Raw genomic sequence first — 15,212 nt, 5'->3', positions numbered from 1 at the left:
TCTTTTGGCAGGAACACCTGGAGGAGGGTCTCTGAAGATGGCCTATGGGTCCAAGGAAGTACATATGGGAGGAGAACTCTGCTCCCAAGTCGTTTAGGGCTTTAAAAGTCAACACCAATGTTTGGAATTGACGGAAGTGAGAGCAGCTCTACACTTTAAATATAACCCACTGCCTGATTTCCCAAATTGGCAACTCTGTGCTCAATTTCCTCAGCCCATCCAAGCCACTGCAGTGAGATTTGAAGACAGAGAACAGGCGACCATTTACATCAACCGGCCCCCAAGATGAGCAGCAGGCCTCCACCAGCCTCACCCACCATTGCTCCATCATTTAGAGATAAGGAGGATAGTTAAGTGCTTTGCATTCTCTTTGTACAAGACAGGAGGATGTTGTGTGTGCTCATGTTGAATGGAGGGGGTAGGTTCAGGGTTTATTATTCTGCTCTACTGCTCCTCCTGAAAATCTGCACAGGTATTCATGAAACAAGTGGGAGTAATAGGCACAAATTTAGCTATATCTGAAGGCAATAGTTTGCTCTTCTGCGCATGAACTGCTACAAGTCTCAAGGTTTTGCACTCCCTCCTCCCCTTCTTTTGGATGCAATAGGCAGAGATCAGACATTTGTGTTTCCCATTAATGTCAAATAATAGTTTGCTTTTGCAGCAAGTCATGGTTTGCACATAAACCAGGATCCCAAACCATAGTAAACACAACAGCAAACTATGACTTCCTGCTAAGCAGAAGCATCTAAGCTTATCCTCAAGTATGAATGAAAGGGATGCTTTAAGGGGGATTCCTGCATTGAGCAGGGGGTTGGACTCGATGGTCTTATAGGCCCCTTCCAACTCTACAATTCTATGATTCTATGAGGCAGAAGGCTCATGCATATTACACAAATAACGGTTTGCTGTTACATCTCAATGCAGCAATTCTGCACCGAGAATTGTTTTAAATGGGAAATACATTGCGTCATTCCACGAGCGAGGGGGAAGCACTGGCAGAATGGATTCCCCCCTCCCCCTTGCAGTCCCCTGCAGGTGCCCCAAATCCAGAACAGATGGGAGGCTGCAGGGGACAGAGGGAGGTCTCAAGGAGCGGAAATCCCATAGTCCTGTTGTGCAAACAGACTTACGCTTGTGCAAAGGTTGGATCCAACCTAACAAGCCTATAAATTCAAGGAGAAACTACTAAAACACAAAAGATTTTATTTAGTCACAAAGGCACTTACTTTAAAAACAGAGCATCGAACGTCAGCTGAAGTGGCATCAAATGCAAGATCTTCAATGAGAGTTTTTAAAAGATCAGCAAGCACAGTTGCAGGAATCATCTCCCAATATTTGAAAGCTATTTTGCTAACACCAAGCACCCCTGTTGAACGGACTAGAGGTTGTGGATCTTCTAAGAGAGTCTATAAGCAGAAAATATAATAATGAATAATATTATGATATGCAACTCTTCTGTGCAACTGGGCAGAGCTTTCACATTCATTTCAACAGTTTGCATAGGAGACCTTCTTATAAGATTGTCCTTTAATCAACTTTTAGTTATGTGTTCCATGCCAATATTATAAGTTTATCTTGGCTTTTTATGGCATATCAATTTTATATATATATATATATATGTGTGTGTGTGTGTGTGTGTGTGTGTGTGTGTGTGTTGTGGGGAAAGGGAAGTAACCAACATTCAGTATTCTGTTGGTAATGAATTGCTACGTAGACAATTCAGGCCAATGAGGGTTTACATTATCAGAATTTTGACTTTTTAGACAACTTTGTAAATACAAAGATGCTGAATTCATTATTAAAACTGTTATGATGGGATGGGATGGAAAACAAATTACTCACAAAAAGGTCATCAAACTGCCTTTGAATTTCATTATCTGTATCCTCTTTGTTAAAGCATGGATTGAGAATGGGAAATGCATCTACAAATAGCAATGCTGCATTTGATCGGACTTCTGAGTTTCTGGCCTGTTGTGAAGGAAAGGAAAAGAGGTCAAAGAAACACCACAAAACAAAATAATGCTGTAACCCTACACATACATGCCTGGGAGTAGGTCACATTGAACTCAATGGGGTTTATATCTATGCATAGTCTATTCAGGATTGTACTGTAAGTCTAACTGGGAATCTTGTTTTCATGTCACCTATAATCTTTGTGTAATAATTAGTCAGAGTTCATTTAATTATTTTTAACACCTGTATAAAGGTACTCTAACTTCTGCACCCAGAAGAGCTTATTTGCCCAATCTGCATTAATTAAGCACATTTCTTATTCTGCATAGCTTCATTCATTTTTTAAATCATTTTGCATAATTTATTTTGGTTCTGTGAATCATAGGGAGGGACGACGGCACAGAAGCCTTCCACAACTGGAAATCTTAATTCAGTCGTCACTTTTCAAGTCTATTCAGCTGTCCATATTCAAAAATAGTTTCACAGCTATAAAAGGCCAGAAACTCATTTTGGTGTTTTTTTTTTTTTTAATGAGAAAAACTGAGATTCTTAGGAAGCTGAACGTTGATCCTAAAATTATATTCTGCAATTTCACATCATCGTTTTATTTATTTATTTATATTACATTTATATCCCGCCTTTTTTCCTCCAAGGAACCCAAGGCAGTGTACATAACCCTCCTCTTCTCCATGTTATCCTCACAATAACAGCCCTGTGAGGTAGGTTGGGCTGAGAGTCTGTGACTGGCCCAGAGTCACCCAGTGGGTTTCCATGGCCAACTCGGATCTCCCGACTCCCAGTCCGACACTTTAGCCATACAGCCCAAAGTAAATATACTATATGAACAAACATCAAATCATCACTCAAACATGAACATGGATTTTACCATACTGAAATTAAGGTTAGAGGTCAAGCAGCCAAGACAGAATAGCTTCAGGAAAAGCTGCCAATCATAGATTTCACCGTGCAAAAATAAAGGCAAAGGATTGCAAATGCAAGTGCTTTATAATCTCGTAACTTCATAGACCACCAGAAAGCCTATTATAAGTATATCTTCCACATATACATCAAGCTACTCAGTGACGAGTCACAAGGATGCAAGGCTGATAGATTCACGCTGGGGAAGGGGGAGCATAGCATGACCACCCAATACATGCTCAACGAGGGACGGGGCAACTTCTAGGGGTCAGGGGCTTCATTCCTTCCCCAGAACCCACTATCTGGACCCACTGAAATTCCCACTGAATTTTCTGTGGTGATGGCAAAAAAAGAAGAAGAAGAGAGTCATTTTGCAAGCCAACAAGGTGCTCCTTGTCTGGAGGTGGATTTTCCTGCATGTCCTATTGTAGGGTTCTTTTTTTCTTCTGCTGGAGCAAATTCAAGAAGAGAGGGTGCTTGTAGCCCATGGGCTATATCCTGCCCATCCCTGTTCTAAACACTGTTCCCCAGCTATGCTTAAAGCCATCAACAGAATTAATCTGTGATCAAAAATGGGGAGGGGGGAGTCGATCAACAATTACGTAGGCAGTGGTCTACTACCTCACTCTCTAATCCCACACCAGAGCAAGGCTACCCAGACAAGAAAAATCAGAGAGAAAAATAAGTCAGTAATAGCCAGAATATAAAAATTTATTAAGACAAAAATACATGATGTTCTGAGCAAGGACAAGTTCTTCATCAGGCTTAAGTCAGAGAAGGGTGGGGAAGCAACATAGCTTTTTTACTGCTTACTACCATTCATTTTGCCCTTGTTAGTGAGTCATTCTTCCAATTCACGTCTTACAGGGCCAGAAGGTGCAGAGAAAGTGCATGAACAGCCTGCCAAAATGGCAGCCAGCCTGTCTGCCTATTTGTCCAGCTGTGTATTTAAGAAAACTCATGTCCCGCCCTTCCACAGTACAACACAGTACTCAGGGTAGCATACATCATTTAAAAATAAAACACATAATAAAAACCAATTCAAATATATTAAAAGACAACAGCATCCACTAAAATGTAACCAACATATTTGGGTAACCCATTAAAACACAATCAGGCAAATTAAGAGTTTGTGTGAATAATAAAATCTTTCCTAGATGGTGGAAGACAGGCAGAGAAAGCCAAACAGGTCTCCTGTGGAAGGGAATTCCACAGTTTGAATGCAACCACAGAGAAGACCCATTCACATGACTCATGTTCAGCCCTTTCCGGGCTGCCTGGAGCCATGAACAGGAGCGCTCCACTACCCTACAACAGGGATGGGGAATGTGTGGCCCTCCAAATGTTGTTGCCCTGCAACTTCCATCGTCCCTCACCATTGGCTATGCTGGACAGGGTTGATGGGAGTTGCTGTCCAACCACATCTGGAGGGAGGGCCACATGTTTCCCACCACAAAACTTTGTGTTGCCGGTCTCAATGGTAAGACCTCTATTTTTATTTGCCATTCCCCCACTGGACTCTGGTTGCAGATATTTCTTATTAAAATTAGTATTCACTTTTGAAAATAATACTGATGTGAAAATACCTTCAGAAAAAGGTGACATTTTAGAAAAAATAATTACCTTTAATGCTCTCCAAAGAATGGGTTGATAAAGTCTGTATAGAACTTCTTCAACTCCTTGGCGACATTTATTTTGTTTGTGGAAATAGTTCAGCAACTGACAAAATGCAAAACGGTACAAGAGGTCACTTCATATGCTATTTGAAAAAAACACATGCCATTTTATCCGGTTATTAGCATTTACAAAATGAGCATTCCTATGGTTTGTGTAAGCAGACAAAACCACATACATACCTCTAAGTAATGCTTACAAAGTGCTGCAGCTATATTGGACCACAACATGTATTTAAGACTACAGTATATTCACTCACTCTCATACACTGAAAAGAAGGTAAATATTAATATTTCAATTAGGTATTGAAAGAGAACCGAAAACCACACATTTAATTCTGTGTGACAAAGGAGAGTTTGACCTTGGGTTTCTTGAGGAGCAACCTCTCCTCTCCACATGCCACATCAACAGGGGGGTTCTTTCAAAACCAGCTAGGAGAGTGGGCTCTGCTATTTAAAAAGTTTAAAAATCCCCCCTGGGAATTCCTCAAATCTTAGGTGCACATAAAACAGCTATTTGGATTGCAGCCAGTACTATTTTGCCACTTAACACTGGCTGAGAGTTATAAAGTTGGAAGTACCCCTTAGTTGGAAGTACCCCTTTTCCCATATAAACAAATTGAATAAACATCCCTACTTAGTATTAACCACATTTGTGAGCTTCACTTCTCTCATATGTGGAGTTCTCATATTACCATCTCAGCAATACCTGTCCTGTTCAGATGCCACATATAAATTATTGTCAAGGCTACTGTGAACAGGCTTTGGGCTTAGGTGCTCCGTCTTCCTATCAGGTGCTTTAACTCCTTCCCTCAGTTCCTGGATCCTGGTAACTACAGTTTGCCGTTATGCCCAAATCAAGCAACTATGGGTACAGCAGGGATGGGTACCTCCGGTCCACAAACTAGATGCCTCCCCATCCATCCATCCATCCCCCTGGTGCAGACATTGGAGCTAAACTTTCCCTCCGTGTGCTTCAACCAGCTCGTGAAAAAAATGTCTACCTTGTGCAGTACTTAGATTTTAAAAAAGCCTCCATTGGTGACAATTGAGGTTGATTTGAAAGTCTAATTGCTGCACTCAGGGGTGGGGTGGAGCAAGGTGCAGTTTGAGGAAGGTGGGGAAAAGAGAGAGAGAGAGAGAAAGGGAATGGAAGAGAGGGGGAGAAGAACGGGGGAAAAGAAAGAACTGAATGGCTATATGGGGTGTGTGAAAGAAAGCATGGGGATAGCTCCAACCACCCCAATTTGGTCTCAAACCTCCACCACTGGCTTGCAGCCTCCAAAAGGTTTCCAAGGAGTGAGTGTGGTCCTCAGGCTGAATAATGTTCCCCACCCCAGCTTACAGCAAATCATAGCATGCTTCCAATCAGAAGTGGAAACCCAGTTCAAATTGCAGCAGAACAACATGTGAATCCGCAAGGTATTTCTCAGTAGACAAGTCAACAGGGAAAGGGTACCCGGTAAGTAAAAAGTATTAAAGCCACTGCTGCAGAAGATGGGCAACACACCTCTCGCAATTTGGGGTGCAGTGGGGAGTTCCTGGGAAGATGAATTGCATGATGCATGAAATCCTGGATACAGCTATGCTCAATAACCTGAAATAACAACAATACACATTCCTGTTAATATACAAAATTTGAAGCAAGTGATTCCCTTATGGAATCAAGTGTATCGGCTTCCAATTTGTTTCTGGGCCTTATTCAGAGTGCCAGTGACAACATTCAAAATCCTTTACAGCATGTGGTTGTTGCCTGTGGGCACCAGAGTGTCCTTTGGAGACCTTTTTTGGGTTGCCCAGAAATGTGCCCAACCCTTCCTACTTTGTTTTTAAAAAATAGCAAATAGGTTTCAAATAGGGCCTTTTCTGTCACTGAGCACAGGCTCTGAAACTTCTTCCTAGACTTCTGCTCCAGGTTGCTAAAATCTTCCCTTTCAGTTCATCGAGTCCAACCCCTTGCTCAATGCAGGAACCCACCTTAAAGCATCCCTGAGAGATGGCTGTCCAGCTGCCTCTTGAATGTCTCTAGTGAGTCCATGACCTCCCTAGGTCATTGGTTCCATTGTCATACTGCTCTAACAGTCAGGAGGTTTTTCCTGATGTCCAGACAGAAACTGGCTTCCTGTAACTTGAGCCCATTATTCCGAGTCCTGCACTCTGGGGGGATCGAGAAGAGATCCTGGCCCTCCTCTGTGTGACAACCTTTCAAGTATTTAAACAATGCTATCATGTCTCCCCTCAATCTTCTCTTCTCCAGGCTAAACATGCCCAGTTCTTTCAGGCTCTCCTCACAGGACTTTGTTTCATGACTCCAGTGGACTGGGTTTGGCCCACGGGCCTGAGATTCAGCAACTCTGTCAGTTAATTGTTTTAAACATTTTGGTCAACTTGTTTGTAATGGCTGCTTGTACTTTTCTATCTTTAAATTCTGATCTTAGTATTTTATTGTTATATTGTTTAAATTTTAATTGTCACTAGTCACCTTGAGCTACCTTGAGGAAAGGTGGGATTTAAATATTTTAAAACAAACTACTGAACAGGACCTCATAAAACTACTGAACAGGACAAGTTAGTTTCTCTAATCCGCTTAATATAATTGATCAACATCCTGCTGCCCTGCTACTTGCAGAAGTAGCTCCACCCAACTTTGGTCCGCCTGGGACCAAATCCTAAACTTCAGCCAGTTTCTTCTCATCAATAATCTAGGGAAGATCATCAGTGCCAGTTTCCCCACAAAGAAAAGTTATTTGACCACTTGTATGAAGAACACCCACACACCATTTTTATATGATATTATTATTACTATTATTATTATTTCTTACCCGCCTCTCCATTTTGATCAAGGCAGAGAAGAACAGTAAGTATAAAATACATAAAATGCTGATTAAAAACACAGTATACATTGTTAAGACATCCTTAAAAGCATCCTAAAATTCCACTGGGTAGGCCGGCCGGAAGGGATCAGTCTTTATTGCTTTCTTAAATGCTAAAAGACCGTGAAGTTGATGAATCTCCTCTGGCAGGCCATTCCACAGTCTGGGAGCAGCAGAAGAAATAGTATCCGTGTTGGTATTTATTTGGGATTGATCTTTACACCTACGTTTTTTAGAAAAGGAAGCCTTTCGCCACACTAGTCTCCAGCTCCTCAACTGTGATATGTACACAATCTGATTGCCCCTACTTGCATGCCTATGAAGACTGAAAGTGCTGAAACAGTTGATTTTTAAATCTATCTTGAAATGAAAAAACCCAATAACTTTGAAACAACATACCTCCAATAACTCCCCTGATGCTTTCTTCCAAGCTCTGAAATAAACTTCAGCAATGTGTGTCATCAAGGACCTATGTTAGTAAATTAAGAGACAGACTTGGGAAACAGACTCACTAAGATGAGCTTATAGAGCCGTCCAGGCATTTTGCAGTCTTGGCCACAGAATTAAAATTCATTTTGGCACTTTGCAGTTCAGAAGAATCAATTTAGTTTAAACCTCAGAATCTAGTTTCAGTTGTCTACTGCCTATAAACATGAAGAGTGTATTTAGTTATTGTGGCTAATAGGCAATCAACCTTTGTTCTCTATTTTTTATTATTATTTAAGCCATTAGTAATTTATTTTTGTCTTTTGCGAATCTACTCAAGACTTTGATCCTAAGTTCTTTTGGGGGTGGGGAGGTAATCACAGCCAAGGCAGATCCTTCCACAGTTATTAAGACTCGTTGGATCAAGCAATGGTTTCTTTAGAGGGCGCTGGGGGTGGGGTGGGATTCTCACAGAAGAAATTTGAGACCATACCTTCATGTAAGAAGGGATTTACCACCTCCATCGTTCACTCAATTAGCTCTAATTTTAATTAGCCAGGATGGGCATGAGGAGCAGAAACCTTCTTGCTACGGAAGTGGAGGCGGCCATTTCAGGTAGAACTGAAACAAATATCTCAGGACTTGGAACAATTTCCTCTAATCATTTGGTGGTCCCACTGCAGGGGTTGCAGGGCAACATGAACATAAACATGAAACAAAATGACAGCTTAAGGAAGTAGCAAGGGCCACAAATCACACACAGTGGCCACATTCATGCAGAACAATAAACAAGAATTTCAAAGAATCCTGTCTTATTATTCACAAGCATGCTGGTGTCAGCTGCCCGATCGATCCACCTTGACTCCTTCCACCAGTGAGAAGAATAGTTTTAGTAAGCTGGAACTCACCAGGAAGAAAAAGCTTAACATTACATCTGAACTGAGACTTCTGGTGTGTTACCCCCCTTACAAGCCAGGGCTTGAAGCCAGGGTCTGAATCTGGCTTAGATTCCTGAATTGTTTGAAAGCTGCAAGCCAGGAGTCGGATTCAAATGTAACACTAAGCTTTTAATGGCTGAGGAGTTCCTGGTTCCCAAAGCTGTTCCCACTGGTAGGGGGAACCAAGGGAGTGCAATCAGACAAAAAGCAGCAGCATGCTTACTCATGAACAATAAGCCAGAATTCTCTGGAATTCTGGTTTATTGTTTGGTGTGAACACATCAAGTGGCAATCACCTTAAGTGAATCATACCTAGGAAAACACTGCAATTGATTTTTAACAGTCCCGTGTATCATTTTGATGAAGTTTACATTCCATGTGAAAAGAAAACTCAGGAATCTTCTGCCCTGTAAAAGAAGTCGGACATATATTATAATGTTCAGTTAAGTACTACAACATTCAAGAAGTATGTCAAGAAATACTTTTGTAAGCCGCCATGAGAGCCTTTTTTGGCTGAATGGCGGCATAAAAATACTTAAATAAATAAATAAATAAATAAACATTCATATGGTCTGTATTCATATGTTTATGGTTGCAATCCTATACACACTTTCCTTGGAGTAAGCCCCATTGAACAAAGTGGGCCTTGCTTCTGAGCAAACGTCAATGAAACTGCAGTGCAGAACTTGCACTCAAGGCAGCATAGCATATAATTAAAACAAATATTTCAAAGAAACAGCACATAGTAAGCCTTAAACACAAGAATTAGTAGACCCATTAATTATCCAGATATTACAATCTTCCAAACACCAGACAAAGCAAGTAGGTCTCTTAACCATTTTCTTCAAAGAACTGAGTAGAAGACAGGTGAGTCTACCTCACATTCCCCAGGTTCCTAACAGAATACCTAACTTGTGAGAAAACTCAGCTCAGCAATCTGCTCCCACATTCATTCTTCTAAAGTTCCTTTTGTTGTTATTTTTAAGGTATCTACTTGTAACCCAATGATTTAAAAATCATTAAAAACACATTTAAAAATGTAGCCTTACCTCTTCCTTTTTAATATGACTGACACTCATAAAGCAGCGAAGTAACAAATCCTTCACTTCATTACTCTCCTCTAAGTCATAATCAAAACACAGTAAAGCCCGGTGAAGATGCCATAGATGGATTATATTCGCCCCCTAAAGGAGACACACAGTTATATTCTTGTTATGATTCTGAATCAAGGAACATAAAGCTGAGAAAGTCAACAGAGAAATAGAAATAATACTCTGATCATCAACGTATACATGTGAATGTAGCATAATTTTGTTTCTTGGTGCTATTCTGGTGTAGCTCTGTGCAGTATAATCAATACTAACCCACCACATTCTGTCTTTACACAGATTTATCTATCCACAGAAAATAGTAAGGTCCCTTTAAGTCATGTGATATAAAACATAATGACTAGGGCTTACAGTATCAATTAGTTCAAACTTGAATAAATAGCTCAGAATTAAATAAACATTGATATATAATCTTGTTTAGATGGCTAAAAAGATACGGCATACCACAACGGTTTTCTTCTCAAGATTGATTTTCAGAAGCATAATGAAAGCAGTTTTCCCAAATTCTTCTTTTCCTTCAAGACCCTTCTCCCACCACCGTTCACATAGGCACTGGATGGCTTTCAACAGAGATTTTTCAGAGTCGGGCAATGCATAAATAATGCCTATGACAAAATTGAACGAAGTTATTTACTGCAAGTCTAACAATATTTCAGTGTCAAAGAGAGACTGTTAGGAATCTTAATGTGCCTCTAGAAACTTATATCAAAGCAGTTTTCTTGTATGTTGCTACTCCAGATTGACACAATTTTGGAAAATTGTTTAGTGTCGGTCTCAATGTGCTAACTCCATAAGGATATTTTTGGAATTTCTATTCTTAGATAACAATAGAGCCAGGAGCCATTGAAGTGTGATATCATATGGATGTATGCACAATATGACAAAGATGAATGAGTGAGCTACCCAACACGCAGTTAGGATATTTCTAATCATTTGAGCATCCCTCTGGTGAGGTAGGTGTTCCCAGTATGCAAATAACATTCAGTTCTATCTCTCATATTCATCTACTCATCCCAGGGAGGCTATGGAACTCTTCAACTGGTGTTTGGAGACCGTTTTGAAGTAGATGATAATGAGCAAGCTAAATTTAGACTTAATTTAGACAAGTGGGTGGGGCAACTGAGTACTCTGGATTGAAGTTTGCAGTTGGACTTAGATGGAGTTGGACTTCTCCCTGAAGAACCACATATGCAGTCTGGAAGTTCTCCTGGATGCAGCACTAACTGGGAAGCTCAGACAGCAGTGGTGGCCACAAGTGTTTTACCAGCTTAGGCTGGGGCAGTAACTGCGATGCCACCTGGAAAGGATGAACTTATGTAGTAATGACATGAGATCGGAATATCGTAATGCACTCTGCATGGGCCAAGACTGCCTCCATTCTCAAGTGGCATTCCTGTTACTTTAAATATTTACCTGCTTGTGTAAAAAATGTTCAACACATCATAAAAAAACCCCAGTAAATCCCAGTATTCTGTGTCACACAAAATACATACCGTTTAATATCACAGCGCATTCTAAAAGATCTTTGAAGTTTATGTTTTCATCTACTATAGATATGGAAGAAGTAACTACAGTTATCACACTTTGAATCACAGCTGCAGTTTGCTCCTGAAAGAGAGGTATATTTTACAAGGGTATTAAGTAGAAGCTACAAACGCTAAATATTCAAAAAAGCAAAAGCTCTAGAAAATAAGTTTTCAGTAGAAGAACATGAACTGGCTGAATATTATCTAGGTATAAATCACTTTGCTGTAAGACTTTTAAGTGTGTACCCCAACCCCAAACACATCATATGCACATAACACATTTTTCGATTAAGCAATAATGTTTACAATTATGGTACAATACCATTGTCCTGACCCACTTTTCAAACTGTTGTGACAGTAAGGGCCTATCTATACATTATGGGAAAGACCTAACCAGAGCTGTGCACTTTTAAATCCCATTCATTTCAGTGAAATAAGATTTAAACACATGTTAAAAAATCGTAAGTACATGCCTACAAATTTACAATTGAAGAACTTGAACAAAGAACATTTAATATTCTTTACTGAATTATGAGCTGAGAACCAGAGAAACTAAAGCGAATCCAAGCAACTAAATTTGCCTTTAAAAAGAGCAAATGTAAAGATAATGAGAGCATTATTTGGCCACTAATAAAAGCCAGGTTAGTGTTCTTTATACGTATGGTCTGATGCACATTTACTCAGAAGTAGCTAAGACTGAGCTTAATGGTACTTACTTCCTTAACTGCATTTTAAAAGTATGGGAATAAAGCTAAGAAGTAATGATACGTCCTACCTAGTTCCAAGAGTTTGTATGTGATAATCAACCACATAAAATGTGGTTGAGAGGGGTCGGGAATGTGTGAGACAGAGAAATGGTTATATGGAAGGGAAGGAAGAGAAGAGGCAGGTGGGGGAAGCAAAGTGGGAGAGATTTTCAGAAAGAGAAAGAGACATAAAAATTTCAGAAAGAGAAAGAGACATAAAAGGAAGAAAGGGCACAGAGAAAGAAGATAGTAATCAAAGATGGGAGGCAGAAAGAGGGACTGAAAGGATAGGAGACATTGCTAGGCAGTGAAGTGGCAGATGGAGTTTAGTGGGCAAATGGAACTGGAGAGGACAGAAAGAACGGGGAATACTATGGGAAGCGAGGAACACACTAGCCTGGTTCAGACAACACACTAAACCATGCTGCTTAACCACAAAATGGTTAATGGAGTGCATTAAGGTCAATGCATTCCATTAACCATTTTGTGGTTAAGCAGCATGATTTAGCGTGTTGTCTGAACCAGGCCACTGGGGATCCCTGCTCTACAACCTCACAGCAGGGACCTTTTAGGAACCAAGCACAGGAAACAGTCTAAGGGTACATGCTACTGGTGTGGTATTAAAGCAAAGCAGGTCTCAGAGCAGTCAGGAAGAGATTGCCTGGAAACCCCATGTAAGCCACTTTGAATCAGAACGTGAAGGATATAAATGAAACAAACACAGAAGAAATGTATATGCGAGGTTTCCTAGTTGAAGGGACAACCACAACAATGAACGAAGTGGACATAACAGATTTTTAAATGCTTTTAAAAAATAAAATATACTCCAGAACAGAAAATGAGATATTAACTTACTAGTTGGGGTGATAGCACATAAGAACATAGTATTTAACCTGAAATAAAGAATTACCCTTTTAGCAGCTCTCTCAGTTTCCATGTCATCATCACATTCTTCTCTAACTCTCTGCCATTCTTCTACTGGATCTTCTATCAAAACCTGCGCTAACAAGTGCTTCAACTTCTCCCATAATGCTTCTTTCTGTTTCCTTGATAATTCTTGAAGCAGCTCATTCAGATCAAATGAATCAGCTGCATCTTCCTGTAAAATGATCAAAAACAACCATTTGTCACTGAACATAATGTTTCATATTTCATGTCATACTGCAGTCAGATAAGTTATTCCTTTAACATGCCACCAGTTATCAAACGAAGAGTCAATAAATATTTCTACCCAAGGAAAAGCAGGGGAAGCAATATGATCACAGCTCCACCAGCCGCACTGAACACCCACGTATCCTTGATTATCCGGAGCAACTTCCATTAACTGCCTGTGGATGAGGTCAGGAAGGAGTTTTGCCATATTGCTTGCCTAACTGTGATGGCCTGGGTGTTGTTGTTTTTTACCTGCCCCCCCCCATAATTAATCTTGTTCTGTGAGTGGGTAACTACTGGTGCTTTGGCTTTAAGCAAAAACTTGGACCTTAGAGGAGATAAAAGGTTGGGCACAATGGGACAATCCAATGGGAGCATCTTAAGAGCTCTCAAGCATGTTAGGCACCGAAACTGTCCTACAACAGGGATACATAACAGTCACACCCTCAAACAGCAAGCAGCAACTTGAAAGGTGCTGTATCTTACACTGTTCATCATCCAATAGTTTACCCAGGTGGCAGGCAGGGCACTGGGCTACCCAGCATATTCCATGCACTACCATACTATAGTCTCTGCTCTCTTAACACAAACAGTTGGAAGCTGGTTATTCAATAAAAGTGCAACCTGTTTTGAACCCCCACCCATCTCTTACTTCACCCCTGGCACAAATAGATTTGTCACATTTACTTACATGAAGCTGGATAAAATGCAAGAACTCTTCGATGGCACCATTAAAAACAGCCTGTAGGAAAGCCTCACGTTTTGTCATGTTGTATTAATTTGTAATTCATAAATGTCTAAGGGAAAAGCATTGAAACAGAAAATCCAGTTTAATGATATAATAGCAATTCAGACAGCTAAACTTTAACTTTATAGTAGCACTGATGTAGACCAGATTGCGAGATCGATATTTCAAAAATAAGTTTCACCACGCAGGTGTGGAATTGTGCTTCACGGTAAAATAAAATATGTCTGGAAATTCCTTTAGTAAATAACTAGTAGTTCAGAATAGACACTGATTCTATTCAGTTGCCTCAGCCCATAGCAGCCATAATTTTTCATCAGCCCATATCAACTTTCAGCTACATCAGTCCATGACAAAGTATATGGCCACAACCCTATGCTGAACTAAGATCAGGCTTCTTGTGTTCTTATGCACATTCCCTAACCACATCCTTATCTCCATCCACATCCAATAATTTATTTTATTTAAAATTAGCAGCTCAAATACTCCTTTTTAACAACTCACATACAAATAGGATTTACCTTCAGGAAATGTGGCGAAGATTGCAACTCTTTTTCCCCTGTAAGTCCTGAAAACAGCTTTATAAACCCACAGAAGAACCCTCTTCTAATAAACCGCTTTTCTTAGAATCAGCCCACGTTATATACATTCAAAGAATCCTCACATCCCAAGTCTCTCTTATGAATTAGCTTCCTAGAATAGCACATAAGAATCTAAGAAGAGTCATGCTTGATCAGACCAAGGGCATGCCTACACCTAGGGAGGGAGGATCTCATGATATACTGATCGCAAGATTCTCCCCCTGGATTCACACGTGTCATGCGACATCTGGGGAGGAAGCAGGAAGTCACGTCCGCCATATTTTTGTTGAAGCAGCAGGGCCAGTTGCGCAAGAGCGAGGCTCTGCTCCAACAAAAAGTAAAAGAAAGGAAAAAAACTTCCCCCCTGAAACTGGCCCCAAAACTCTCTCCCTGCCAACCCAGGTGTCGCAAAATTGTTGCCATCCCTCCCCTGATGGGCACTGAGCTGCGTGGCTCTGTGCCTGTTTCTGGTGCTGTGCTTACTTGCAAGTAAGCGGGCACCAGACGGGACAGGCTCCCACACCTCCCTCAGTCTCGGGACAGTCCCAGGGCTGCGGGAAAAATTGGGA

At 40.6% G+C, this 15,212-nt stretch overlaps 1 protein-coding gene across 1 annotated transcript in view; it reads right to left on the bottom strand.

The window, feature by feature from the left end:
- Positions 1–14,107, bottom strand: part of NCAPG2 (non-SMC condensin II complex subunit G2) — a 35,133-nt gene extending 21,026 nt beyond the window's left edge. The window contains exons 1-11 of the mRNA XM_063125874.1: positions 14,009–14,107; positions 13,076–13,264; positions 11,387–11,501; positions 10,338–10,498; positions 9,834–9,968; positions 9,097–9,191; positions 7,820–7,889; positions 6,058–6,144; positions 4,498–4,593; positions 1,846–1,971; positions 1,230–1,409 (exon numbers count right to left, since the gene is read on the bottom strand). Of these exons, the coding sequence (XP_062981944.1) occupies positions 1,230–1,409; positions 1,846–1,971; positions 4,498–4,593; positions 6,058–6,144; positions 7,820–7,889; positions 9,097–9,191; positions 9,834–9,968; positions 10,338–10,498; positions 11,387–11,501; positions 13,076–13,264; positions 14,009–14,086 (1,332 nt within the window). The 5' untranslated portion in view covers positions 14,087–14,107. The remainder of the gene's footprint in view (positions 1–1,229; positions 1,410–1,845; positions 1,972–4,497; positions 4,594–6,057; positions 6,145–7,819; positions 7,890–9,096; positions 9,192–9,833; positions 9,969–10,337; positions 10,499–11,386; positions 11,502–13,075; positions 13,265–14,008) is intronic.
- Between the last annotated feature and the right edge of the window lie 1,105 nt (positions 14,108–15,212).

This window comes from Elgaria multicarinata, chromosome 1, assembly GCF_023053635.1.
Source record: "Elgaria multicarinata webbii isolate HBS135686 ecotype San Diego chromosome 1, rElgMul1.1.pri, whole genome shotgun sequence".
NCBI classification, from domain to species: domain Eukaryota; kingdom Metazoa; phylum Chordata; class Lepidosauria; order Squamata; family Anguidae; genus Elgaria; species Elgaria multicarinata.
The sequence above is the reverse complement of the archived record's forward strand: the minus strand, read 5'-3'. Positions and strand labels throughout refer to the sequence as shown.